This window comes from Oryctolagus cuniculus, chromosome 12 (assembly GCF_051225735.1).
Source record: "Oryctolagus cuniculus isolate XC-2025 breed Fujian yellow rabbit chromosome 12, ASM5122573v1, whole genome shotgun sequence".
In the NCBI taxonomy this organism is placed as follows: Eukaryota; Metazoa; Chordata; class Mammalia; order Lagomorpha; family Leporidae; genus Oryctolagus; species Oryctolagus cuniculus.
In genome coordinates this window covers 78,518,394-78,545,124 of record NC_142878.1, presented here as the reverse complement: position 1 = coordinate 78,545,124, position 26,731 = coordinate 78,518,394, and the positions used below count along the sequence as shown (strand labels likewise).

At 40.9% G+C, this 26,731-nt stretch overlaps 1 protein-coding gene and 1 non-coding gene across 8 annotated transcripts in view; both read left to right on the top strand.

Annotated features, from left to right (window-relative positions):
- The window catches only part of PRTG (protogenin), a 158,139-nt gene that overhangs the window by 46,692 nt on the left and 84,716 nt on the right, over positions 1–26,731 (top strand). For all 7 annotated transcript variants that reach the window (XR_016218159.1, XM_089310392.1, XM_089310391.1 and 4 more), the window contains exon 3: positions 25,393–25,537. Coding sequence is in view for 6 of the 7 variants with exons in the window: in XM_089310392.1 (XP_089166518.1) it covers positions 25,393–25,537 (145 nt within the window). In the remaining variant the exon portion in view is untranslated. The remainder of the gene's footprint in view (positions 1–25,392; positions 25,538–26,731) is intronic.
- On the top strand, positions 3,616–3,720 carry LOC127483884 (U6 spliceosomal RNA). The gene has a single exon (XR_007910676.1). It is a non-coding gene; the product is annotated as a U6 spliceosomal RNA (small nuclear RNA).

Genomic DNA, 26,731 nt, shown 5'->3' with positions numbered 1-26,731 from the left:
ATGCCGGCATCCTGTATGAGCACCAGTTTGAATCCCAGCTGCTCCACTTCCAATCCAACTCTCTGCTATGGCCTTCTACTAGAAGATGGCCCAAGTCCTTGGGCCCCTGCACCCGTGTGGGAGACCTGAAGAAGCACCTGGCTCCTGGCTTCCAATCAACTGAGCTCTGGCCATTGTGGCCAATTGGGGAGTGAACCAGAGGATGGAAGGCCTCTCTCTCTGCCTTTCCTTTGTGTAACTCTGACTCTCAAATAAATAAATAAATCTTAAAAAAAAAAAAAAAAGAGTTGCCATAGATTCAAACAGGATAAGCTATTCACTAGAAATCAGTTAATAAACCACTTACAGATTAGCTACTACATGCTTTCTACAGCTATACAGAGGAATTGGTGCTCAAGACTCAAGTGATTATATCTTGTTGGGACACTGCTTTTACTAAATAGATGAAATTTTCCTGTTAAATCACTTAGAAAAGTGAATGCTCGGCTTCTTGCCTATATAGTAGGTTTTCAGATATTGTTTCAACTTGTTCCATGGTTAGTTTTTTACCTACTGGTAAAAATGTATTGAATGTACTTTGATTAAATAATGAAACCAGATCCCACAGTTTTACATCATATTGAGTTGCTTGTTAGTCTTCTTTAAGTTTGAAGACTTAAAGTGGATCAGGGCTGATGAAACAAGATGTCATAACTATGTTTTCAGTAATAAAGCCCAAAGTAGACAAATACCTGGTTGGTTTGAAAGATCAGTGTCATAGAAATAAGCTTCAAGTTTTCATTTGAGAGTTACAGTTAGGAATTTCTTGATGAGCTGCGTAGAGTTTTTCCCCAAGCTACTGATTGGTGGATTTAGAGACAGTGGGAACAGCACAGAGGCGCTGGAACGTGACTGTTGGCCATGTTTCCCTGCCGTTTAGGGCTCCCGAAGGAAGGGGTGTGGCAGTAGCCTGGTGCAGCTGAGCCTGGGGACCCTCTGGCTGAACTGCAGAGTTAGGATCACTGGTTGAAAACATGCATCAGAATTCTGATTTACTTTAGTATTCTCTGTTTAATACAAGATAATTTTAAAAAGTTTTCTTGGTGGGGGGAATGTGAACTTAAGTTATTGTTTGGCATGTCATGTCAGACTGTGTATTGTAATTTTTAGTTGGTTTTGAAATAAACATATATGAGTTGTTTTACTCATTGCAGCCTTATAGAAGCACTAGTAGTTTAATATTTATGAGAGTAGTTTACTATGCAAGCTGGTATTGGCATATTAGCTTAATTAGTTGTAATTATTTCTAGGGCAAGGTCATACATGTGTTCCTTTGTGATCAAATAAAAACTGGGAGAACATTTTAATCTTGGCATCTTTGATCTGTCTTTCTTTTTCTGACTATAAATCATAGGAGCAAATGACTAAGTAGACAGGTGAAGAAGAGGAAGTCACAAATAAAATAGGCACTTAACATTTATTGTGTTTGCAAGGTTGTTTTTGAGGATAGTGCGTGTTTCTTGAGACTGTGTTTCTTGCCTATTTTATAGAGCTCTGGGCTCTTAACAGCACTGATTTAATGACTTCTTGTGAGGCTCTTGGTTTATGTTAGCACGACTGTGGAGCGAAGAGAGGTCAGATTTCACACAGAGGCCGTAGACTTACAGAATCATACCTCACTGGCAGAAACAAAAGTCCACATTAGGAAGTAAGTTGAGATTTGCATAAGGACAGAGATATTTTGTGATTTATGTAAATGTAAAATGTTTTGAATTTGCCAAAAATAGTTTTGAACAGTTTTAGGGAGCTTAAATATTCTTTCAAAGGATTTTTTGTTTGCTCAATTTAATGCACCACTTAAAAAACATTAAAATACGGTAATAAATCCTGGAAACAAAGTTGAAGACTATCATGATTTACATATCTGGTGTTTGTGTACTTTTCTGAAGCTTCTGAGTATTGATACAAAATTTTATATAATTGTTTAATTGAAGATATTTTTATTCAGAAGTTCTTGTTCTTGTAATTTTCAGATTTAGGGCACTGGCTAGGGAGAGAATCAAACATCTGTAGATCATAGATGATGTCTATCCAGAGAGTGAGAAATTAAAAGAACTAAAAAGGCAGATAATTTTAAAAATTAAGGATGAGAAATTTCTCAGGAAGTAAAGTATCAGTAGAAAGTTTATTCTAACTCTCTCTTCATCCTGTGCTTCATAGAGGCAGCTTAAAAATTTCAAAGCCTCACTTTCTAAAGTATGTGACTTTTAGAAAAAAATGTCATTTAAATTTTAAAAATAAATAATAACCACCATAATTCTACTACTAGAGATGTGAACATAATTACTGCCACCTGGTATTCTGTCTGCCACTGAACTGGTAGATTTTTATCCTCTTCAGGTAGTTTACATATGCACAATCAAAATGGGAAAATAGTTTGTTTCTCTGCATTTTATGTACCTTTATGTAAAAACTCCACAATGTCTGACTTAATCAAAAGGAATAGGAAAAATTTAAGTCTTAAAGTACCTCTGCCTTTGTTTAGGCTTTAAAATATATTGCGTAAGGGTCACTAGTGTCCTTTGTCTGGCTTTTTTGAGTCAGAGTTCTGAAAGTGACACCAGTACATTCTTAGCAAGACATCTAATTGCTGTTACCACCTCCATCGACACCACTAGAAGTTACTAGGTGCCAAGCAGTGCCTGAGTACATGCTGGCATTCTCATACTATGTGTGTACATTTTTGCAGTTTAATGTTATTATAATGCCAAAGAATTATTATTATACACTTTAAGGTAGTTTCTCAAGGACACACAGCTCATGAATGCAAAGCTGTGATTCTAACCCAGGTCTGTGTGTGTTAGTATCTGTACTCTTCTCTGCAAGCTTATGCTGCTGTGCCCCAACCCTATATACTCCTGAATTATGCCCTGTATTGTGCTGGAGTTCTTAAAGAGAGAGAGAGATCATTGTCTTCCATACTCTGGCTCACTCCCCAAATGCCTGCAACAGCTGGGGCTGGACCAGGCTTGAACAAGGAGCAATGAACTCCATCCATCTTTCTCATGTGGGTAGCAGGGACCCAAGTATCACCATCCACTCCCTTCTTAGGTGTATTAACAGAAAGTTAGATCAGAAGCAGAGTAGCGGCCTGCACCACGGCTCACTAGGCTAATCCTCTGCCTTGCGGCGCCGGCACACCAGGTTCTAGTCCCGGTCGGGGCGCCGGATTCTGTCCCGGTTGCCCCTCTTCCAGGCCAGCTCTCTGCTGTGGCTTGGGAGTGCAGTGGAGGATGCCCCAAGTCCTTGGGCCCTGCACGTGCATGGGAGACCAGGAGAAGCACCTGGCTCCTGCCTTCGGATCAGTGCGGTGCGCCGGCCGCAGCGGCCATTGGAGGGTGAACCAACGGAAAAAGGTAGACGTTTCTCACTGTCCACTCTGCCTGTCAAAAAAAAAAAAAAAAAAAAAGGCAGAGTAGCAGGAACACAGTCTGTCACTAGGACATGGAATGAGGGCATTCCAAGCTGTGGCTTAACTCACTGTGCCACAATACCAGCCTCTTCACTTAGTTTTTAAAAAGTATTTTTAGCCCAGTTTTCTAGTGCCTTTGTTTCTGTTATTGAGAAATGAGAATAGTTCTCAGTTTGGCAGCACATCCACTGAAATTGGGTTGATAGAGAAGATTTGCATAGCCCCTGTGCAAAGATGACATGAAAATTTATGAAACATTCCTTATTTTTACTCATCTGGCAATGTATTAATATCCAGAATACATATGGACCTCAAAATCTGCAACAGCAGAAACATCAAATGGGAAAAGGATTTGAATAGACATTTCTCAGGAGAAGAAATACAAATAACTAGTAAATACATACAGAAGTGCTCGGGGGCAGGTGTTGGAGCACAGGGAGTTAAGCCACTGCTTGGGATGCATGCATCCCCTATCAGAGTGTTGGTTTGAGTGCTGGCTCCTCTGCATCTGCATCCTGGGGGAGCAGCAGATGACGATTCAACTGCCTGAGCATAAATTAAATTGGAAAAACCAGTAAACTGTTCTCAAATTAATTCTGGCAGTCTCAGAAGTAAAAAAGGTAATCCTTTTCTTTGCTAATCTTACATGCTGCATGTTGCTGTTTTTAAAGGCCATTAGTATAAGCTGTATATAACACTTATCAAAATCCAAAAATGTCTTTTTTCTGTGTTTTTTTTTTAAAGATTTATTTATTTATTTGAGAGGCAGAGTTACAGAGAGAGGGAAAGACAGAGGAAGCTTTTCCATCCGATGTTCATTCTGCCGCAGTAGCAGAGCTGGGCTGATTCGAAGCCAGGAGCCTGGAGCTTCTTTCAGGCCTCCCATATGGATGTAAGGGCCCAAGCATTTTGGCCATTTTCCACTGCTTTCCCAGGCCATTAGCAAGGAGCTGGATTGGACGTGGAGCTGCCAGGACTAGAACTAGTGCCCACATGCGATGCTGGCTGGCATCACTGGCAGAGGCTTAAACTGCAATGCCACAATGATGGCCCCTCAATCTTTTTTCTTTAAAGATTATTTGAAGGGCAGAGTTAGAAAGAAAGAGAGGGAGAATCAGAGAGGGAGATCTTCTGTCTGCTGGTTTACTCCCTAAATGGCTGCAACAGCCAAGTCTGGTCCAGGCCGAAGCCAGGAGCCTGGAACTCCATCCCTGGGCCATCTTCTGTTGCTTTTCTAGGTGCATTAATAGGGAACAGGATCGGAAGTGGAACATCTGGGTCTCAAACTGGTAGTCATACGGGATGCTGGTGTTGCAGGCTAGCCTGATATACCATAGTGCTGACCCCCTTTCTATAAATCTTAATGGCAATCTTACACCTAACCTGTTAGTTTAAAAATCAAGATAAATGGATACTTGAAGTTTTTTTCTTTAACTTTTAAAAATTATAATTGAAAAGTATAGTGGTAGTTACAAGTGGGTCAGGAGGGAAGGGATGAGGAAGGGATGGGAAAGTTTGATTAATAGGCACTGAGTTTTAATTAGATAGGAGTAAGATGTTCTGGGATTCTTTGGTATAGTAGAGTGAATATAGTCAATGTTAATTTACTGTCTGTTCCTCTCAAAGAAAAATTAGAATATAGAAACTTGAATGTTGTCACCATAAAGAAATGATAAATATTTGAGGGATATTTAGTGACCTTGATTTGACATTATACACATGTATCAAAACATCACATGGCACCCCATAAATATGTATATTTTAATGTATCTCTTAAAAATCAAGTATGGGGCTGGCTTTGTGGTGTAGTGGGTAAAGCTGCTGCCTGCAGTGCCGGCATGCCATATGGGCACCAGTTTGAGTCCCGGCTGCTCCACTTCCAATCCAGCTCTGTGCTATGGCCTGGGAAAGCAGTAGAAGATGGCCCAAGTCCTTGGGCCCCTGCACCCATGTGGGAGACTCAGAAGAAGCTCCTGGCTCCAGCCGTTGTGGTCAATTTAGGAGTGAACCAGCAGATAGAAGACCTCTCTCTCTGCCTCTGCTCTCTCTGTGTAACTCTGACCTTCAAGTAAATATATAAATGTTTAAAAAATTAAGTGTAAATAAAAGAAAATGTTTTAAAAACTCACTTGGGTTGTGATAATTGGTTTATCAGCCTCAAAAAAAGTTAACCATACAATTACATATGACCAAGTAATTTGACTCCTAAGTATATATCCGAGTGAACTGAATTTGTGAGTCTGCATACAACATGTTCATAACATTATTCATAATAGACAGAGTGGAGAAAACATAAATGTCCATCAACCAATGAAAGGATAAATAAAAATATGAAATATGGATTATCCGTGCAATTGAATGTTGTTTAGCAATATAAAAAAATAAAATATTGATAAATACAATAGCACATAGGCACCTTAAAAACATGCAAAGTTAGAGAATCTAGGTGTGAAAAGGTCCCATATTTTATGATACCATTTCTTTTTTTTCCCCCAGAAACCTTTTATTTAAGGGATATAAACTTCATATTTTCATAAATACAACTTTAGGGACATGGTGATTCTTCCTACTGTATTCACCTTCCCACTCACACTCACCCCTCTTCTCCTTCCTTTCCTATTCCCATTCTTACTTTTTACTAAGATCTGCTTTTCTTTTTTCTTTTCTTCTCTTTTCTTTTTTTTTAAGGATTTATATATTTATTTGAAGGTCAGAGTTACACAGAGAAGGAGAGGCAGAGAAAGAGAGATCTTCCATATGCTGGCTCGCTCCCTGATTGGCCGCAACTGCCAGAGCTGTGCTGATCTGAAGCCAGGAGCCAGGAACTTCTGAGTCTCCCATGTGGGTGCAGGGGTTCAAGGAGTTGGGCCATCCTCTACTGCTTTTCCAGGCCATAGCAGAGAGCTGGATCAGAAGTAGAACAGCCAGGACTTGAACTGGCACCCATATGGAATGCTGGCACTGTAGGTGGCGGCCTTACCCACTACTCCATAGTGACAGCCCCAAGATCTGTTTTCAATTAGCATTATACACATACATTTAACTCTCTACTAAGTAAAGAGTTCAACAGATTGTATGGGAAAAAAAAGTTCCTCAACAGTTGAGACAAAGGGCTGTTCAAAGTCATTGCATCTCAAAGTGTTAATTTCATTTCTATAGATTACCTTTTAGGTGCTCTGTTAGTTATTACAGATCAGGGAGAACATATGGTATTTGTCCTTTTGGGACTGGCTTATTTCACTAAGTATAATGTTTACCAGTTTTACCCATTTTGTTGCAAACGATAGGATTTCATTTTTTTTTTTACTGCTGTGTAGTATTCCATGGTGTACATATCCCATAATTTCTTTATCCAGTCTTCAGTGGATGGGCATTTGGGTTGATTCCATTTCTTAGCTATTGTGAATCGAGCTACAATAAACATGGAGGTACAGATAATGATGTTACTTACATTGTTCATTCCTAATCTAATTTTACAGTCTCCCTATCTTAAACGTGTCTACTTCCTTCTCTTCCTGATCAGTAGAGTGTGTAATGGGTATTTAGCAACCCTCTGATAGCTTCTACTTTGTCATCTTTGATGCATCTCAGTACCTTCCACCGCCCCCCGACCCCTGCCCCTGCTGCAGACCAGGAGCCTCAGACCATATCACCTCTTCTGTCTCTCTCCTAGCCCCTCTCAAAACGCCTCTTGACCAAATCATGTTGTTTATTGTACAGTATTTCTTTTATGTACCCTGTCTTCCCTTCCTATTATTGTTGTCCTCATTCAAACCCCCAGCAGATTTCACTTTTGCGCTTTTGGTGTCCTTTTAGCTGATCTGCCTCTGGGCTCTCTGTCTAGATACCTGAATGAATAACAATAAAGGAAAACCTAATATTCCCACTAGGCAAACTGTTTTATAAAAATAGGTTTGTCTTTTAAGAAAATATTTGATTCTTAAGTAAATTTTACACTGAGATTGTTCCATTCAGTTTACATACTTCTTTTATCTTTACCACAACCTAGATAGTAGACATTGTCTTTTTTGAGATGAAAGTTTTTTATGATTAATTTTTATTTATTTGAAAGGCACAAAGAGAAAAGCAGAGATCTTTAATCCACTGATTGATTTCCCCATTGATCACAGGAGCAGGGGCTGGGGTTGGCCAAAGCCAGGACCAAGAACTGTGTCTGGATTCGTCATGTGCTATCAGGGAACCAAGTACTCCGGCCATCACCTGCTACCTCTCAGGGTGCACATCAACAGGAAGGTGAATCAGAAGTGAACAGTAACCAAGCACTTGAGAGAGGGATGTGAATGCCCTAAGCAGCATCTTAACTGCTGTGCCAAACACATGCTCTAACAGGAGTTGGAATGGTGTTGTTCTGTTTTGGAAATTTGGGAATTAACACATACTGTTTGACAGCTATAAAAATCAATGTATTTTAGCTTATACTGGACAGCAGAATTGCTTAAAAGTAGAACCTGCAATTTTTTTCTTCCACAGGAATTTTGGAAGGCTCAAACTTTTTCTCAGAGAGCTTACATTGGATCTTTGGAAACTTTCTGGAGTCACATCTCAGCTGCACAACTTCCTAGCCGCAAAAACTTGAGCAAATTGGTTAATCTCTCTGTGCCTCAGTTTCCTTAACTAAAAGTTGGGATAATGCTATTTGTGAGGATTAATTAGAATGTGTAATGTACTTAATGCAGTATCTGACAATAAAATATATGTTAAGCTCTTGTTATTTCTGTCACTATTAAATTGCTTGAAACCTCTATAATTATGCTTTCATAATACTCTATACTTTTCCTTCACAGTATTTATCACAGTTTGAAATTATGTACTTCCATAGTAATTTAGTGAAAAGCCTTTCTCTACTGTGAGAGATCCCTGAGAGTAGAGTCTTTGTTAGTTTTATTCAGTGTTGAATTCTTGGCACCTAGAATGTACTAGGCACTGAATAAACATTTATTGAATGAATCAATGAACTTAGAAAAGATTAGTCAAGAGGTTTCCTAAAATAAATGAAATTAAAATCTTTTAGACAACTGGGGGGACAATTAATGGGCATTTTATGAAGAATTATGTGATTTAGAGCCCATCAGCATGAGTTAACTAAAACTAAACGAGTGGTATAATTGTAAAGAAAATAGGATTGTTACTAACATCGGATTCTTGGAAATAAAAATGCCTTTGTGTCATAGTTATACCATATATCATTAATAGCTGAGACTTTTTTTAATATGAATTAGGATTAATTGCTTAAATATTACTGCAGACCTACTGTATAGTTCGCTTTTTGAAGTAACTGGTGTCAAATTACCTACCTTCCTTCCTTCGTTCCTTTTGCAAAAGGTAGCCAAGAACTATTTGTTGAGACTATACCCAGTCAAGAAGAGTTAAAAATACATATTTGGAATAAAGAAGGATATATGTCACAGTGGGTCAAGTCATTGCCCGTGACACTGGCATCCCATATGAGCTCCAGTTCAAGTGCTGGCTGCTGTGCTTCCAGTCCAGCTCCCTGCTAATGTGCCTGGGAGGGCAGTGGAAGATGCCCAAGTACTTGGGCCTCTGTCACCCACACTGGAGATTTAGATGGAGTTCCAGGCTCCTGGTTTTGGCCTGGCCCAGCCCCAACTGTTGAGGCCATTTGGTGGAGTAAACCAAATGTGGATGGAATATCTCTCTCTCTGTAACTGCCTTTGAATGAATTAAATAAATCTTTCTAGTAATTAGGCTAAGCCATTTAAAGATTTTAAAGTGGTATTATTGAGATATAATTCTTTTTGACAGCATTTATATTTAGAATAACTTTTTTCATGAGATTGTTCCTTTATTTGGTTTTAGAAGTAGTGGGTTGAGCTGTAGAAGTTTTTGAGTTAGCAGATGAAAGTTGCTAGTGAATTAGATGCAGCTGTATCAAACACAAGTGTGTGTCTGGAGCATGCTTTTGAAGGGGAGAAGTTAGGAAAGCAGAGGTGGGTCATGTGAGAGATGTTGAATCACAAGCACAGGGGCACAAGTTTGACTTTAGGAGTTAAAATCAGTGGGACCAGGTAATTGAAGAGAATGCTGAAGAGTCAGTTGTGTCTCAGGTGAGTGAGTGTGTAGTGGTGTGACAAAACTGAGGTACACATGCAGGTTTGGAGGAAGGACTGTTTTATTTGGGATATGATGAGTTGGAAGTTGTGAACTTCAGGTGAGTTGGAGCCACAAGTGTGAAACTGCCAGGATGGTGATCCAGCATGGAGATGTGTTTAGGAGAATGAGCAGCAACAGCCGGGTGTGGATGTGATCACCAGATGAGAATGTAGAACAGAAGGGAACAGAGGGTCTCTGCAGAGAAGGGCAGAAGAGAGAGGAGAGCCCATGGAAAGACAGACAGGGGGTAAGCGAAGTGAGAGGGAATGAAGAGTGTGTAGTATCATAGACACTGTGATGAAATAATAGCGGAGGGAGCCAGATTACATGCGTGAGGTGTTTGAAGGGGAGACCGTTAGTAGGAACCACTCTTCAGAGAAGTCTGATTCCTTTGTGGCAAGGTGGGAGAGAAAGCAAGTGAAACATTCCAAGTTCCCAGGGGTGGGGACAGGATGGGGTTGGGGCCCTCCTGGAGGGATTAGAACCACAGAGGCGAGCCTGCTTTCATTGTCACCTGCTGTTTTCCCCTTTTACTTCAGTCACAGAGGAGCTCATGAGAATCCTAAGCAACATCTGGCTTGGTATTTTTCTGGGAAAAACTATTTTTCCCTGCAGGTTGAATTTTCAAAAGGTACCCAAAAGTTACACATTTTATTTTCAAATATTTATTTACTTACTTACTTGAAAGAAAGTCACAGAGAGTGAAGGAGAGGGAGAGGGAGAGGGAGAGGGAGAGGTCCTCCATCCACTGCTTTACTCCCCAGATGGCTGCTGCCAGGGCTCAGCCAGGCTGAAGTCAGGAGCCAGGAACTTCATCCAGGTCTCCCACATGGGCAGCATGTTGATTTTCCCAGACCATGGATGGGAAGTGGAGCATCTAGGCCATGAACTGGCGCCCATGTGGGATTCCAATGTCTTATGGTGGTGGCTTTACCTACTACACCAGAAATACACACACACACTTTTGCTATCATACCTTGCTGACAACTGTAGTGGGATTAAGAAATATCCATAATAAGTTAGAGAATAAACATGTTTATCTTTCAATTCTCAGAATTTTGTGACTCCAGAGCTCCAGCCTATTTGGCTTGGAGTGAAAATTAGTTCAATTTTTATAATAAAAACTCGTATCTATCCATCTAAGAAAAATTAGGGGAACTGCTTGGAGAAAGTGGTTCAGAGGAATACCTGTTACTTGATTGGTTAGATGAGATTTGGAGAAAAAGGCAGGACTCACTTGACTAAGAGGGAAATTACTCAAGGCAACAGTGGTTGTTTTTATTCTTAATAATCACAACATTTATAAGAGCATTTAAATATATAAAATCCTCTACTATATTAGCTTACTTAATCTTTGTAAAGAGAACAGAAGTTCTTTAACATAGGAGAGATAGGGATGGATGTTATCACACAGAGGATTAAACCACCGCTTGGTACGCCACATCCCTTATCTAAGTGCCTGGGATCCAGTACTACTTCCACTTCTTATCCAGCTTCCTGCTAATACAAAACCTGGAAGGCAGCAGATGGTGGCCTAAGTACTTGAGTTCTTACCACCCATGTGGAAGACCTAGATGGAATTATGGCTTCTGGCTCTTGGCTTTAGCCTGGTTTAGCTTGGCTCTTGTGGGCATTTGGGGAGTGAACTGGTAGATGAAATATATTTTCTCCCTTCCTTCCCCCACATCACTCTGCCTTTCAATTAAATAAAAATAAAATTATAAGAAAACGTGGAGGCCTGTGTTCTGGCATAGCAGGTTAAGCCACAGCCTGCAGCGCCAGCATCCCGTATGGGCTCCGGTTTACGCTGCAACTGCTCTACTTCGATCCAGTTTCCTGGAATTATAGCAGACAGAAAAAACATTCTTTTTCTGATTGTGAGCTTTGGTGTTTCTGTCTGGGAAACTTCATAAAGTTCTAGGAACTGTCCTTGATGACCTAATAGAATTGTAAAAAGCCCCTAAAATTTCAGTTTAACAAGTATTGGTTTAGTGTCTGGTGTTGATTATTCACTATCTCAAGGAATCTTCCAAAGACTTAACTCACTGTTGCTCCTCAGTGAGTTCATAGTATAGAAGAGGAGTAAGGTGGTGGTGTTGGGTAGCGGGTAGGTCTGCCAGTTGCGACACTGGCATCCCCTATGGGCACTGGTTGTGTCCTGGCATTCCAATTGTGATCCAGCTCCCTGCTAATGGCCTTGGAAAAGCAGTGTAAGATGGCCCAAGTGCTTGGACTCCTGCGACTCAAATGAGAGACCTGGATAAGCTCTTAGCTCTTGGCTTTGTTCTGGTTCAGCCCTGGCTGTTGTGGCCATCTGGGGGAGTGAACCAGCAGATGGAAGATCTCGATCTCAGTCTCCCCCCCCCCCCCCGTGTGTGTGTGTGTGCGTGTGTGTGTGTGTGTGTCATGGTCATGTCTCCCTGTTTCTGTAATTCTAACTTTCAAATAATAAATCTAAAAAGAGAAATGCTTGTGAATAAGTGGTTATTCTGTTTGAGCATCCATATTGAAAGGTCTTATATCTGAGATGCTCCAAAATACAAAATTTCGAGTGCTCAAAATTCTCGGTTTTCGAATCATTTTGTATTCAGGATGCTCAGCTGGTAAATACTATGCAAATATTCCAAAGTCTGAAAAGCTTAAGAATCTGAAATACCCTTATTCCAAGCATTTCAGGTAGGGGATGCTCTAGCTGTAACACTATGAGATAATAGCAGCAGTGAAGGTCCACAGAGGTTTCAAAGAACGTGGTCAGGAACAGTGACCCTAAAGGGTAGCACAGGTTAATTGGTATTGAATAATGATACAATTTCATCAACTAGAAAGGGATAGAATATTTAAGAGAGAAGGAAACACTCATATAAAGTTTGGAGGTGTAACATCTCAGTAGTCAGAGAGGAGACTAGAGAGTTTGATAGGAGCTAGTTAATGCATCAGCAGCACAAATCAAGCTTCTATTTCATGATGAGCACACTGGATGGTAACTCTGGCAGGGGAGATCTCAGCGGAGATGCTCCTGAAAGATTTCTGCACAGGATGTGATAAGGCCTGAACTGAATGGAGGACTTCTAGGGGTGGAGAGAAAAGATATGGGAGAGGTACATATGATACACCACTCACCTCTCTCTATACACACACACACACACACACACACACACACACAGAATTGGGCACTTAATTCTTTGTGAGTGATAAAAGAAGAAATTGTTGATAGGCCTGGAGGAGCTTCTGCTTTATAGAAAAATGAAACTGTACTATACATTTCATTTTAGAAAGGTAAAAGTGACATAAAGATAGAATTCCCACTTTGAAGTCTATAAATTGAAATCAGACTGGATTATCAATGGCAACTAAAACTAAAGTTCACGGCCTTATACATGTTAAGTTGTAAGTATAAGATAAATATGACCATATAATACTTTGTAGACATTAAACTTATGGAAATTTAGGTCCTAATGCATGAAATAACAAATCTACTCAGTATAAGTTAATTATAAAAGGAAAAGCCTACATTTTAATTGAAGAATCAGAGTCTGAATGTGAATCTGATAATTTTGATGGTGAATATGACCATCTTTTTCCAGACTCTTCGGTAGTTGACTATCAGCAGATATCTACAAGTTTAATCTGGAATAAAAATGTTTGTAGATAAACATGCTTGAAAGTAATTAAAGAAGGCGCGGGCGCTGTGGCACAGTGGGTTAAAGCCCTGGCCTGAAGCACCGGCATCCCATATGGGCGCCGGTTCTAGTCCCAGCTTCTCCATTTCCAATCCAGCTCTCTGCTGTGGCCTGATAGCAGCAGAGGATGGCCAAGTCCTTGGGTCCCTGCACCCACGTGGGAGACCAGGAGGAAGCTCCTGGTTCCTGGCTTTGGATCGGCTCAGCTCTGGCCGTTGTGGCCATCTGGGGAGTGAACCAGTGGATGGAAGACCTCTCTCTCTGTCTCTGCCTCTCTCTGTAACTCTGTCTTTCAAATAAGTAAAAATAAATGTTTATTTAAAAAAGAGAAAGTAATTACAGAAGCAATTTAAAAACAAAAACCAAAACCTGGGAGCAGATGTTTTGCCTATAAGTTAAGACACCATGTCTGGTATCAGAGTGCCTTGATTCAGTTCTTGGCTTTGCTGCCGCTTTCAACTTCGTATTAATGCATATGTTGGGAGGGAGCTGGTGATAACAGAAGCAGTTAGCTCTCTACCCATGTGGAAGACCTGGATTGAGTTCTGGCTCCTGACTTCAGCCTGGCCCAGCCTTGGCAATTGCAAGCATTTGGGGAGTGAACCAGCAGATGGGAGATTTCTGTCTCTGTATGTATCACTCTGTCCTGTTGCCTTTCAAAGAAAAAGAGTGGGGGAGCTGTATTAAAGTTGATGTTCTTGAATAGTGGTTCTTAAACATTTTAGTCTTGTTCTTTATGTACTTAAAACTTGAGGACCACAAAGAACTTTTATTTATATAGCTTATATCTGTTGATACTTACTAATAGAAATCAACACTGAAACATTTAAAAACTATTCATTTTTGTAGTAAAAATTAAAATTATTGTATTTTACTACATATTATTTTTATAAGTTACACTTTACAACATTAAAAACAACATAAAATAACAAAACCAACTACAAGAATAGATCAACAAACTGTCTTAAATCCAGTCTTCTAGAAATAGGGTGTTAACACTATTCATTCTATGTTTTATCTTTTTCTTCCTGTTTTAAATTTTATTTAAAGTATACAAATTTCATGTGTTTTTTTTTGTTTTTTAACCCAGAAACCTTTTGCTTAATGTTTACAAACTTCATACTTTTTTAAAATAATTATTTATTTATTTGAAATTCAGAGTTACACAGAGAGGGAAGGAGAAGGAGAGGCGAGATGGGGGCTTCCATCCACTGGTTCACTCCCCAGTGGGCCACAACAGCTGGAGCTGCGCCGATCCAGATCCAGGAGCCAGGAGCTTCTTCCAGGTCTCCCACGTGGGTGCAGGGGCCCAAGGACTTGGGCCATCTTGTGCTTTCCCAAGCCATAGCAGAGAGCTGAACCAGAAGTGAAGCAGCTGGGACTTGAACTGGCACCCATATGGGATGCCAGCACTGCAAGTGGCGGCTTTATCCACTATGCCACAGCACCGACCCCTAAGCTTCACACATTTCATAACTAGAACTTTAGGAACATAGTGATTATGCTCTCTCTACTCGCCCTCAGGCCCTTCTTCCTCCTCCCTCTCCTATTCCCAGTGTTATTTTTTTTTTTTTACTAAGATCTATTTTCAATTAACCATTAAAAAAAAAAAAAGATTTATCTATTTATTTGAAAGTCAGAGTTACACAGAGAGAGAAGAGTCAGAAGAGAGAGGTCCTCCATATGCTGGTTCACTCCCCAATTGGCCACAATGGCCGGAGCTGCACTGATGTGAAGTCAGGAGCCTCCTCTGGGTCTCCCACGTGAATGCAGGGGCCCAAGGACTTGGAGCATCCTCCACTGCTCTCCCAGGCCATAGCAGAGAATTGGATCGGAAGAGGAGCAGCTGATACTCGAACCAGCACCCATATGGGATGCCGGGACCACAGGCGGTGGCTTTACCCACTATGCCACGGTGTCGGGCCCTTCAATTAACTTTATACACATAATTAACTCTGTATTAAGTGAAGAGTTCAACAAATAATATGAAAGAAACAGAACTGTTCATCAACAGTTAAGACAAGAGCTGTTCAAAGTCATCAGATCTCAAAGTGTCAATTTCACTACTATCGATTAACTTTCAGGTGTTCTATTAGTTACCAGAGATCAGGGAGAACATATGGTTTTTATCCTTTTGGGACTTGCTTTTCTCACTAAGTATGATGTTTTCTAGTTTAATCCATTCTGTTGCAAACAATAGGATTTCATTTATTTTTACTGCTGTGTAGAATTCCATGGTTATATATCTCATAATTTCTTTATCTAGTCTTCAGTTGATGGACATTTGGGTTGATTCCATATCTTAGCTGTTGTAAATTGAGCTACAATAAACATGGAAGAACAGATAACTCTTTAATATGCTGATTTCATTTCGCTTAGGTAAATTCCCAGGAGTGGAATAGCTGGGTCATATGGTAGGTCTATAATCACATTTCTGAGGTATCTCCATACTTTTTCCCACAGTGGTTGTACCAGTTTACATTCCCACCAACAGTGAGTTAGGGTACCTTTTCCCCCACATCCTCACCAGCATTTGTTGTTTGTTGATTTCTAAATGGAAGCCATTCTGATGGGGGTGTGGTGAAACCTCACTGTAGTTTTGATTTTCATTTCCTTGATGGCTAGTGATCCTGAGTATTTTTTTGTGTATCTGTTGGCCATTTGGATCTCCTCTTTTGATAAGTTGAAGTCCTTTGCCCATTTCTTAACTGGGTTGTTTATTTTGTTACTGTAGAGTTTCTTGAGTTCTTTATATATTCTGGATATTCATCTGTTACTGTGTAATTTGCAAATAATTTCTCCCATCCTGTCAGTTGCCTCTTCATTTTGCTGAGTGTTTTCTTTTGCAGTGCATAAGCTTATAATCCCATTTGTTAATCTTGGCTTTGATTGCCTGTGTGTCTGAGGTCTTTTCCAAGAACTTTTTGCCTGTGCCAATGTCTTGAAGGGTATCCCCAATGTTCTCTAATAATTTGATGGTGTCAAGTCATAGATTTAGGTCTTTGATCCATTTTGAGTGAATTTTTGTATAAGGTATAAGGTAAGGATCTTGCTTCATAGTTCTGCATGTGGAGATCCAGTTTTCCCAGCACCAGTTGTTGATGAGTCTGTCCATGCACCAGAGATTGATTTTAGCTGCTTTGTCAAAGATAAGTTTTTGTAGATGCATGGATTGATTTCTGGAGTTTCTGTTCTGGTCTGTTTGTCTATCCATCTGTTTTTGTGCCAGTTTCAGACTGTGTTGATTATAACTGCCCTGTAGAATGTCTTGAAATCTAGTAAACTGGGCTGGTGCTGTGGCACAGCAGGTTAAAGCCCTGGCCTGAAGCACTGGCATCCCATATGGGTGCCAGTTCTAGTCCCAGCTGCTCCTCTTCTGATCCAGCTCTCTGCTGTGGCTTGGGAGGGCAGTAGAAGATGGCCCAAGTCCTTGGGCCCCTGCACCTGCGTGGGAGACCCGGAATAAGCTCCTGGCTCCTAGCTTCGGATTGGCTCAGCTCCGCTGTTGCAGCCATCTGGGGAGTAAACCAGAGGATGGAAGACCTTTCTCTCTGTCTCTACCTCTCTCTGTAATTCTGTCTTTCAAATAAATAAAATAAATATTAAAAATCTAGTATGCCTCTGGCTTTCTTTTTGTTGTACAAGATTGCTTTAGTTATTCCAGGTATCCTGTGTTTCCATATGAATTTCAGCATTGTTTTTTCTATATCTGAGAAGAATGTCCTTGGTATTTTGATTGGTATCACATTGAATCTGTAATTGTTTTGGTAGTATAGACATTTTGATGATATTGATTCTTACAGTCTATGAACATGGAAGATTTTTCCATTTTTTTGGTGTCTTCTTCTATCTCTTAATTTAATGTTTTGTAATTCTCATTGTAGAGATATTTGATGTCCTTGGTAAATTTATCCCAAGGTAGCTAACTTTTTCTCTAGCTCTTGTGAATGGGATTTATCTTAGAAGTTCTTTCTAGCCATAGCATTGTCTATGTATACAAAAGCTGTTTTTTTTTTTTAATTTGACAGGTAGAGTTATAGACAGAGAGAGAGAGAGAGAGAAAGACCTTCACTCCGTTGGTTCCCTCCCCAAATGGCCTCCATGCCCGGCGCTGCACTGATCTGAATCCAGGAGCCAGGTGCTTCTTCCTGGTCTCCCATGCGGGTGCAGGGGCCCAAGCACTTGGGCCATCCTCCGCTGCCCTCCTGGGCCACAGCAGAGAGCTGGACTGGAAGAGGAGCAACCGGGACTAGAACCAGCACCCATATGGGATGCCAGCACCGCAGGCGGAGGATTAACCTAGTGAGCCATGGCACCGACCCCCGGCTGTTGATTGTTATGTGTTAACTTTACATTCTGCCACTTTACCAAATTCTTTTATGGGTTCCAGAAGTCTCCTAGTGGAGTCTTTTGGATCCCCTGTATATAAAATCATGTCATCCGTAAATAGGGATAATTTGACTTCCTCCTTCCCAATTTGTATCCCTTTGATTACTTTTTTCTTGCCTAATTGCTCTGGCTAAAACTTCCAGGACTATACTGAATAGCAGTGGTGAGAGTGGGCATCCTTGTCTGGTTCTAGAACTTAGTGGGAATGCTTCCTTCTTTTCCCCGTTCAATAAGGTGCTGGCCATGGGTTTGTCATAAATTACATTGACTGTGTTGAGCAATGTTCCTTCTGTAACCAGTTTGCTTCAAGCTTCCATCATGAAATGGTTATATTTTTATTAAATGCTTCTCTGTTCTATTGAGATAATCATATGGTTTTTGTTACTCAGTTTGTTAATGGATATATCACATTGATTGATTTGTGAATGTGGAACCATCCCTGCATACTAGGGATAAATCCCACTTGTTTGGGTGAATGATCTTCTGATGTGTTGTTGAATTTGATTGGCTAGTAGTTTGTTGAGAATTTTTGTGTCTATATACATCAGTGAAATTGTTCTGTAGTTTTCTTTGTCTGTTGCAACTTTTTCAGGTTTAGCAATTAAGGTGATGTTGGCTTCATAGAAGGAATTGGGAAAGATCCTTCCCTTTCAGTTATTTTGAATAGCTTGAGAAGAATTGGAGTTAGTTCTTTAAAAGTCTGGTAGAATTCAGCATTGAAGCCATCTGGTCCTGAGCTTTCACTGTTGGGAGGGTTCTTTATTACTGATTCATTTTACATCTTGGTTATTGGTTTCTTGAGGTTTTCTATGTCTTCATGACTCAATTTAGGTAGGTTGTATGTGTCCAGGAATCTATCCATTTCTTCTAGGTTTCCCGATTTGTTGGCATACAACTCTTTGTAGTAATTCTCGATGATTCTTTTTATTTCTATGGTGTCTGTTACTTTTCCTTTCTCATCTCTAATTTTATTGATTCAGGTTCTCTCCCTCTTTTTATGGTTAGTTGGGCCAATGAAATGTCAATTTTGTTTATTTTTTCAAAAATCCAGCTCATTTTTTTGCTGATCTTTTGTATCTTTTTTTGTTTGTTTCAATCTTGTTTATTCTTTAATTTTAATTATGCTTTTTCTTCTTCTGATTTTGGGTTTGGTTTGCTGTTGTTTTTCTGGGTCCTTGAGATGCATTGATAGCTTATTTATCTGGTGCTTTCCCAATTTCTTGATGTAGGCACCTATTGCCATAAACTTTCCTCTTTTTTAAAGATTTATTTTATTTTTATTTGAAAGACAGAGTTACAGAGAGAGGTAGAAACAGAGATATTCCATCTGCTGGTTCACTGCCCAGATGGCCACAATGGACAGAGCTGTGCTGATCCAAAGCCAGGAACTGGGAGCTTCCTCTTGGTCTCCCACGTGGGTGCAGGGACCCAAGGACTTGCCATCTTCTACTGCCCTCCCAGGCCATACCAGAGACCTGGATTGGAAGAGGTGCAGCTGGGACTGGAACTGGAGCCCATATGGGATGCCGGTGCTTCAGGCCAGGGCTTTAACCTGCTGCACCACAGTGCCGGCCCCTATAAACTTTACTCTTACCACTGCTTTTGCTGTATCCCATAAATTTTGATATGTTGTATTGTTTCCAGAAATTTTTTAATTTCTCTTTTGATTTTCTCTGTGACTCACTGTTCATTAAGGAGCATGTTGTTCAGTCTCCATTGTATTTGCATATGTCCTGATTCTTGAGTTGTTAATTTCCAGCTTCATTCCATTGTGGTCAGAGAGGGTACATGGTATGATTTTGATTTTTTTGAATTTGCTGGGACATGTTTTATGGCCTAACATGTAGTCTATCCTAGAGAAAGTTCTATGCACTAGTGAGAAGAATGTGTATTCTGCAACTGTAGTATAAAAAGTTCTGTAAATATCCATTTGGTCCTTTGGTTCTATAGTATCAATTAACTCTGTTTCCTTGCTGATTATTTTTTTCTGTTTGATCTGTTCATTGCTGAAAGAGGGGCATTGAAGTCCCTCATTACTATTGTATTGAAGTCTGTAGGACCCTTTAGGTCCTTCCATTAACATTTCTTTGGGGCCAGTGCTGTGGCATAGCAGATAAAGCCACCACATGCAGTGCTGGCATCCCATATGGGCACTATTTTGAGTCCCTGCTGCTCTGCTTCTGATCCAGATCTTTGCTATGGTCTGGGAAAGCAGTGGAAGATGGCCGAAGACCATGGGCCCCTGGCACCCACATGGGAGACCTGGAAGAAGCTCCTGGCTCCTAGCTCCAGGTTGGTGCAACTCTGGCCATTGCACCCATCTGGGGAGTGATCTAGCAGATGGAAGATTTCTCTCTCTCTCTCTCTCTCTCTGCCTCTGCCTCTCTCCAACTCTGCTTTTCAAATAAATAAATAAATCTTTTTTTTTTTTTTGACAGGCAGAGTGTACAGTGAGAGAGAGACAGAGAGAAAGTTCTTCCTTTGCCGTTGGTTCACCCTCCAATGGCCGCTGCGACCGGTATGCTGCGGCCGACGCACCGCGCTGATCCGATGTCAGGAGCCAGGTGCTTATCCTGGTCTCCCATGGGGTGCAGGGCCCAAGTACTTGGGCCATCCTCCACTGCACTCCTGGGCCACAGCAGAGAGCTGACCTGGAAGAGGGGCAACCGGTACAGAATCCGGCACCCCGACCGGGACTAGAACCCAGTGTGCCGGCGCCGCAAGGCGGAGGATTAGCCTAGTGAGCCGCGGCGCTGGCCTAAATAAATCTTTTTTAAAAAACATTTCTTTTCAATAGACAGGTGCCCTGTAATTGGCTGCATATGCGTTTATTATAGTCACATCTTCCTGTTGAATTGATCCCTTAACATTACATAATGACCTTCTTTGTCTCTTTTAACAGATTTTGTGTAAAAGTCTGTTTTGTCTGATATTAGGATGGCTACATCAGTACTTTTTTGGTTTCTGTTAGCATGGAATATCTTTTTCTATCCTTTTACTTTCAGTCTGCATGCACCTTTGTGGTGAGATGTGTTTCTTTTCTTTTTTTTTTCTTTTTTTTTTTTTTTTTTTTGACAGGCAGAGTGGACAGTGAGAGAGAGAGAGACAGAGAGAAAGGTCTTCCTTTGCCGTTGGTTCACCCTCCAATGGCCGCCGTGGCCGGCGCACTGCGGCCGGCGCACCGCGCTGATCCGATGGCAAGAGCCAGGAGCCAGGTGCTTTTTCCTGGTCTCCCATGGGGTGCAGGGCCCAAGCACCTGGGCCATCCTCCACTGCACTCCCTGGCCACAGCAGAGGGCTGGCCTGGAAGAGGGGCAACCGGGACAGAATCCGGCGCCCCGACCGGGACTAGAACCCGGTGTGCCGGCGCCGCTAGGCAGAGGATTAGCCTAGTGAGCCGCGGCGCCGGCCCGAGATGTGTTTCTTATAGGCAGCAAATAGACGGGTCTTTTTTTTTTTTTTAAAAAAAGATTTATTTGTTTATTTGAAAGAGTTACACGGTGCGGGGGAGGGAAGTGTCTTCCATCCAATGGTTCACTCCCCAATTGGCCACAATGGCCAGAGCTGCACTGAACTGAAACCAGAAGCCAGGAGCTTCTTCTGGGCCTTCCAGGAGGGTGCAGGGCTCAAGGACTCCACTGCCATCCTCCACTGCTATCCTAGGCCATATAGCAGAGAGCTATTGGAAGTGGAGCAGCCGGACTTGAACTGGCAACCGTATGGGATGCCAGCACTGCAGGTGGTGGCTTTACCTATTGTGCCACAGTCCTGGCCCCAGGTCTTGTTTTTAATCCATTCAGCCAATCTGTATCTTTTAACTGGAGAGTCGAGGCTATTTATATTCAAGGTGACTGTTGATAAGTAATGATTTGGCCCTGCCATTTTTTCATAAATATTCCTATTGTTTACTTTGGATTTATTTTGTATTTTACTGGGAGATTTTCTTCCTTTACCTTTCTTCATGGTGTTGACCATGTTTCTGTATTTCTGTGTGTAGTACATCTTTAAGCATCAATTGTAAGGCTGGATGAGTGGTGAAAAATTCTTTCAGTTTCTGCTTGTTATGTAAGGTCTTTATTTCAGCCTCATTCATAAATGAGAGCTTTTCAGGGTATAATATTTTGAATTGACAGTTTTTTTTCCCTTAAAATTTGGAACGTATCATTCCATTCTCTCCTAGCCTGTAGGTTTTCTAATGAGAAATCAGTTGTGAGTCTAATTGGAGATCCTCTGAAAGTAATCTGGCATTTCTCTCATGTACATTTTAGAATCTTTTCTTTGTTTTACTGTGGAGAGTTTGACTGCAGTGTGTTGTGGTGAAGATCTTTTCTGGCATGTCTATTAAGAGTTCTTTGTGCTTCCTATACTTGGATGCCCCTTTCTTTCTCCAAGTTAGGAAAGTTTCTTGTAATTATTTCACTAAAAAAGCCTTCTAATATGTTCTCTTTCCACACCTTCAGCAATTCTAAGACCTGTATGTTGGGTCATTTGATACTATCCCATAAATCTCCAACATTGTTTTTTAGTTTTCTAATTTCTTCTTCTGTTTTTGGTCTGACTAAAATTTCCAGAGATTTGTCTTTTAACTCTGACATTCTTTCTTCTGCCTCACCGAGTCTGTTAAGGCTTTCCACATTTTTTATTTGTTCTGTTGAATTCTTTTCCAACATTTCGTTTTGATTTCTCTTTAAAATAGCAATTTCGTGGCAAATATTTTCATTCATATCATGTATGGATTTCTTTAATTCATGGATTTTATTCTGATTATTTCTGAGTAATCCTATGATCAATTTTTTGAAATCTATTTCCAGCATTTCTTCAGTCTCTTCATTTTCACATTTTAGTATTGACATGTTGTTGTGGTCCTTTTGGGGTATCTTGTTATCTTCCTTATTCTTGTTTCTTGAATTTCCACATTTATTTTTAGATTTTGTGGAGATACTTGTTCTCCCCCACCCCATGATGGCTTTTATCTTTGGACTGTTCCTCTGTGGCTTACTGGAGTGTCTGCTCTTTTAGTGAGTACCCAGACGCATGTAGTGGGTGTGGCCAGGTAGCTCTGTTCAGTGCTCCAGGGTGAGGGGAGTGTCCAAGGTGACACTCAAGTCGGGTGTGGTAAATCTCTTTGTCTCTCTCTCCGCCCCCCCCCCTTTTTTTTTATCAGAGGTTAGGTTTGATCAGCTCTGTTGTTGTAGCCTGGAGCTCACCTCTCCTCCAAGGAGACCCAATGCCTGGGGGCTAGCCCCATTGGGTGCAATATTGATTCACGCTGCCACACCCTGTGCCCTCCCATGCAGCCACAGTGTTTTTACAGTCCTAGCATACAAACTCACACAGTCACAAGTGCCCGATAAGTTCTCCCTGCCAGACTAGGGCATCTCCTCTCAGGTGGTTGCTGGTTGCAGAGACACAACCTGGTGCAACTGTTGCATATGTCCATAATGGCACCACTCTCTCTCAGCTAGTTACAGTATGCTGGTGCTGGGTATTCAGAGAGAAGGAAACTTTGCCCCCCCTCCTTTCCTGTAATTTGTTGGGTATACCGTCCCCCACTGGGCTCCAAGCTAGACTCACACCAGGCTCTTCTTGTGTGCTTTATTGCCAGTGGCTTGGGCTTCTGTAGTCTGGTCTCACCTTACTCTCCTAAGCCGGCGCTAAGCTTCTCTGCTGTTGGGGTCCTGAGTTGTGGGTGTCCATACCCTTTACGTAGCTCCATAGTGTCCCTCTTGCGTGAAATTTCCTCTGGGGTTTTTGTTTTGTTTTGTTTTGTTTTGGACAGGCAGAGTGGACAGTGAGAGAGAGACAGAGAGAAAGGTCTTCCTTTACCATTGGTTCACCCTCCAATGGCCACTGCGGCCGGCGTGCTGCGGCTGGCACATTGTGCTGATCTGAAGCCAGGAGCCAGGTGCTTCTCCTGGTCTCCCATGGGGTGCAGGGCCCAAGCACTTGGGCCATCCTCCACTGCACTCCCAGGCCATAGCAGAGAGCTGGCCTGGAAGAGGGGCAGCCGGGACAGAATCCCAGAATCCATCGCCCCGACCAGGACTAGAACCCAGTGTGCCGGCACCACAGGCGGAGGATTAGCCTATTGAGCCATGGCGCCGACCTCCTCTGCAGTTTTGTCCCTAACTCCTTCCTGAGATTGTGCCCTCTCCTCTCTCTCTCTCTCTCTCTCTCTCTCTTTTTTTTTTTTTAACTGTCTTCCACTGGACTAGAACAGTAAGTGCCTTCCTTATTCCACCATCTTGGAATTCTCCCTGTACACTTTTAATGGACTGAAAATGGCATATGGTGATTTTTATGACAAAGGTTTTGACTCTAAGGATCCACTGACAACAGTTAGAAATTTTTGTTACATACACATAGTATTAATTTGCTTCATTCCACCATTTTGGGAAATACATTCTCGTCAGTGCATTTCATTGGCCTTGTCCTGTACCTCATCAGGCATGTGACTTTTTATCTACATACAGATAAAATCAGTGCAAGGCTAATGAAGCATCAATTCATCTAGCCCCTTTCTCCTTGGCATTTCTTCATATTTCACTTTATTAATAAGCTATAAAGACCTGTTTTTTGAGATAGAGTCTGAGGCTGGGGATTAAGGCAGTAACTAGGGTTCTTGCTTTCCATCTTGAAACTGACTAGAGGAATGGGAGACCCTGCTGTTGTTTGGAGTCTGGAGTACTTTGAAATGTAAACCCATGGATTTGAAGACTACTTCCTGGAGGACTGCTTTATAATAGTAAAGAAGAATTACGTCTAAAAACAACACCTCTTGGAGACTGTTTTGAGAAAACTGTCTCTTAAGTTTCTCTGCCTTTTATTCATCAGATGAACCTTTGTCTTCTCTCTTCTAATTCTGCTCCATCAGTACCACTTTCTGATTCTAAACACAGTCATGGTTCTGTGTCCAAGAAGAAACAAGCCTTTGTTTTCTTTACGATATCTCCAGAATGTCTCCCTTCTCACTGCCACTACCCAGTTCTGTCATTCTTCTTTAATCAACCTGTTGGACAGTTGACTTGAGACTTTTTTCCAGTTCCTCCTTTTTAGTGACTGTCTGATTAATTTTCCCCAGACGTACTATTATCATGATGTTCTTCTGTTCAAACATCTTCATTGATGTGTTAGTTTGTACCACAGTACATATCTGCTTTATTCCTACTCTTCTTTCCCGTGAGTCCTTAATCTGAAATATTCTGCAGCAGTCCTGGGTGTTCCTTCAGAATTCTGGAGGCACCAGCTGGGTGTCTTTTACTGTGTTCATATTATTTCTTGCATCTTGAGTGTCCTGTTTTGTATCTTTCATCTACACACAGTGGAATCTTCCTTTTCAGAACCTTTTCCTGTAAGTGGTTTTTATCTGTCTAGTTGGTCTTTCTTTCCCTCTCCTCTGATATACAGTAGTGTTTGAAGTTTGTACTACATCATTTGGTAATTGTATGCCATTATTAATTGTTTATTTTTGCTTCATTAGTGTTAACTTTTTCCCCTCCTAAATAGATAGTAAATTTCTTGAGAATCTTTTTAGAATTTAATTCTGTGAAAGACAGACTTCTTCCATTGTGAGCAATTGCCCAGTGTTTTTTCCAAAATTATTTACTGAATTATCTTTGTCCTGGTTACGTTAGACGTTTGAGCAGGTGCTCAAGCCTGATGAATAACATCCAGCATAGTGTGTTTTCTAAATGTAGTCATCATGTCCTCACAATGAATTGGTTCAACCTTATTTTATAGCTATTTCTGCATTTGAAGTGCAGCCAGTTTCCACCGAGGTCCAGGATGGTGGAGTTGCTAGATTTGCCTGCAAGATTTCATCTAACCCTCCTGCAGTCATAACATGGGAGTTCAATCGGACAGCTCTACCTATAACTATGGACAGGTAAATGCAGCTTTTGTCTTTGGAGGTGATAGAGGAGTAATGAAAACTTCAAAGGAAGCTATATAGGAGGAAAGGCCTGGTTGGCAATAATTGATTATTAAATATTTCAAACGTAGGCAAAGCGTTAGATCAGGAATCTCTGGCACATATTCGTGGCTCAGATCATAATTCATGTTCCAATCATCAACCATCTGTTCCAGTCATTGGACCATCTGAGCACCTGAATTGTAGCGTAAGCTTTTAGGAAACTAAATTATGACTTCACTGCTGGGAAGAGCAGTGATCGTTTAAGTATCTCCCATGTATGCCCTGGTAACTGCCCATTCCTTCTATTCCCAAGTCCTCTGTTCATTATACACATGCACACACAGATACATGTATACATGGATGCCTAGTGCTCCAAGGGTGGTTAGGGTTTAGGGATCGAGAACTGGAAGCAGCTCCAAAAAGTTTGATTCTTGCCCTGTTCCTAAGGAGACAAAAATAATTTGCTAAAATGACAGAGCTCTAGCATGAAAGCAGTTACTCAAAGAAGTACTTTATTATTTTATTTTTAATTTGTGAAGTTTCAACTATAATGATTTTGGGGCATGTAATACATTCACATTAAAAAATAATACACAAGGGAATATAGTGAATAATCTTCCTCCCAGATTTTACTCAGAAACCCAGTTTCTCTCCCTTGAGGTAACCGTTACCAATTTCTTCACACCAGCAGTGCTCATCTACGTTTTACTCAGTTTAGAATTTCTACATCCTTAGGATACCCTGCTGAGCAGGTGATGCTTTCACAGTTTAACTGCTTTTCAGGAGTTTCTAAAACCACCATCAGCCAGCAATTTTAATATTTCCTGTTAAGGTTTTTGTTTTTTAAGTTTTTACTTTTTCTTCTTTTTATTTTAATTTTAAATTAATTTTAACAGAGTCAGTATGATTTGTACATACAGTTCTAAAAATATAATGTTATTCGCTTCCATCCCTCCCCTCACTTTATTAATTTTTAAAAATTTTCATTCAGGTATAGCTTGGAGAATGCATTGATATTAACACATTTCTAAAAATTAGGAATTTGAAAAAAATCAAACTAAGCTCTGGGATACTAATTGGCTAAAGCTAAGTTAGAATGTCAAATGAATCTCTCTGTGTAAAATTAAGCTAATGGATTTCACAGACTGTCAGGCAGAATTATTTATG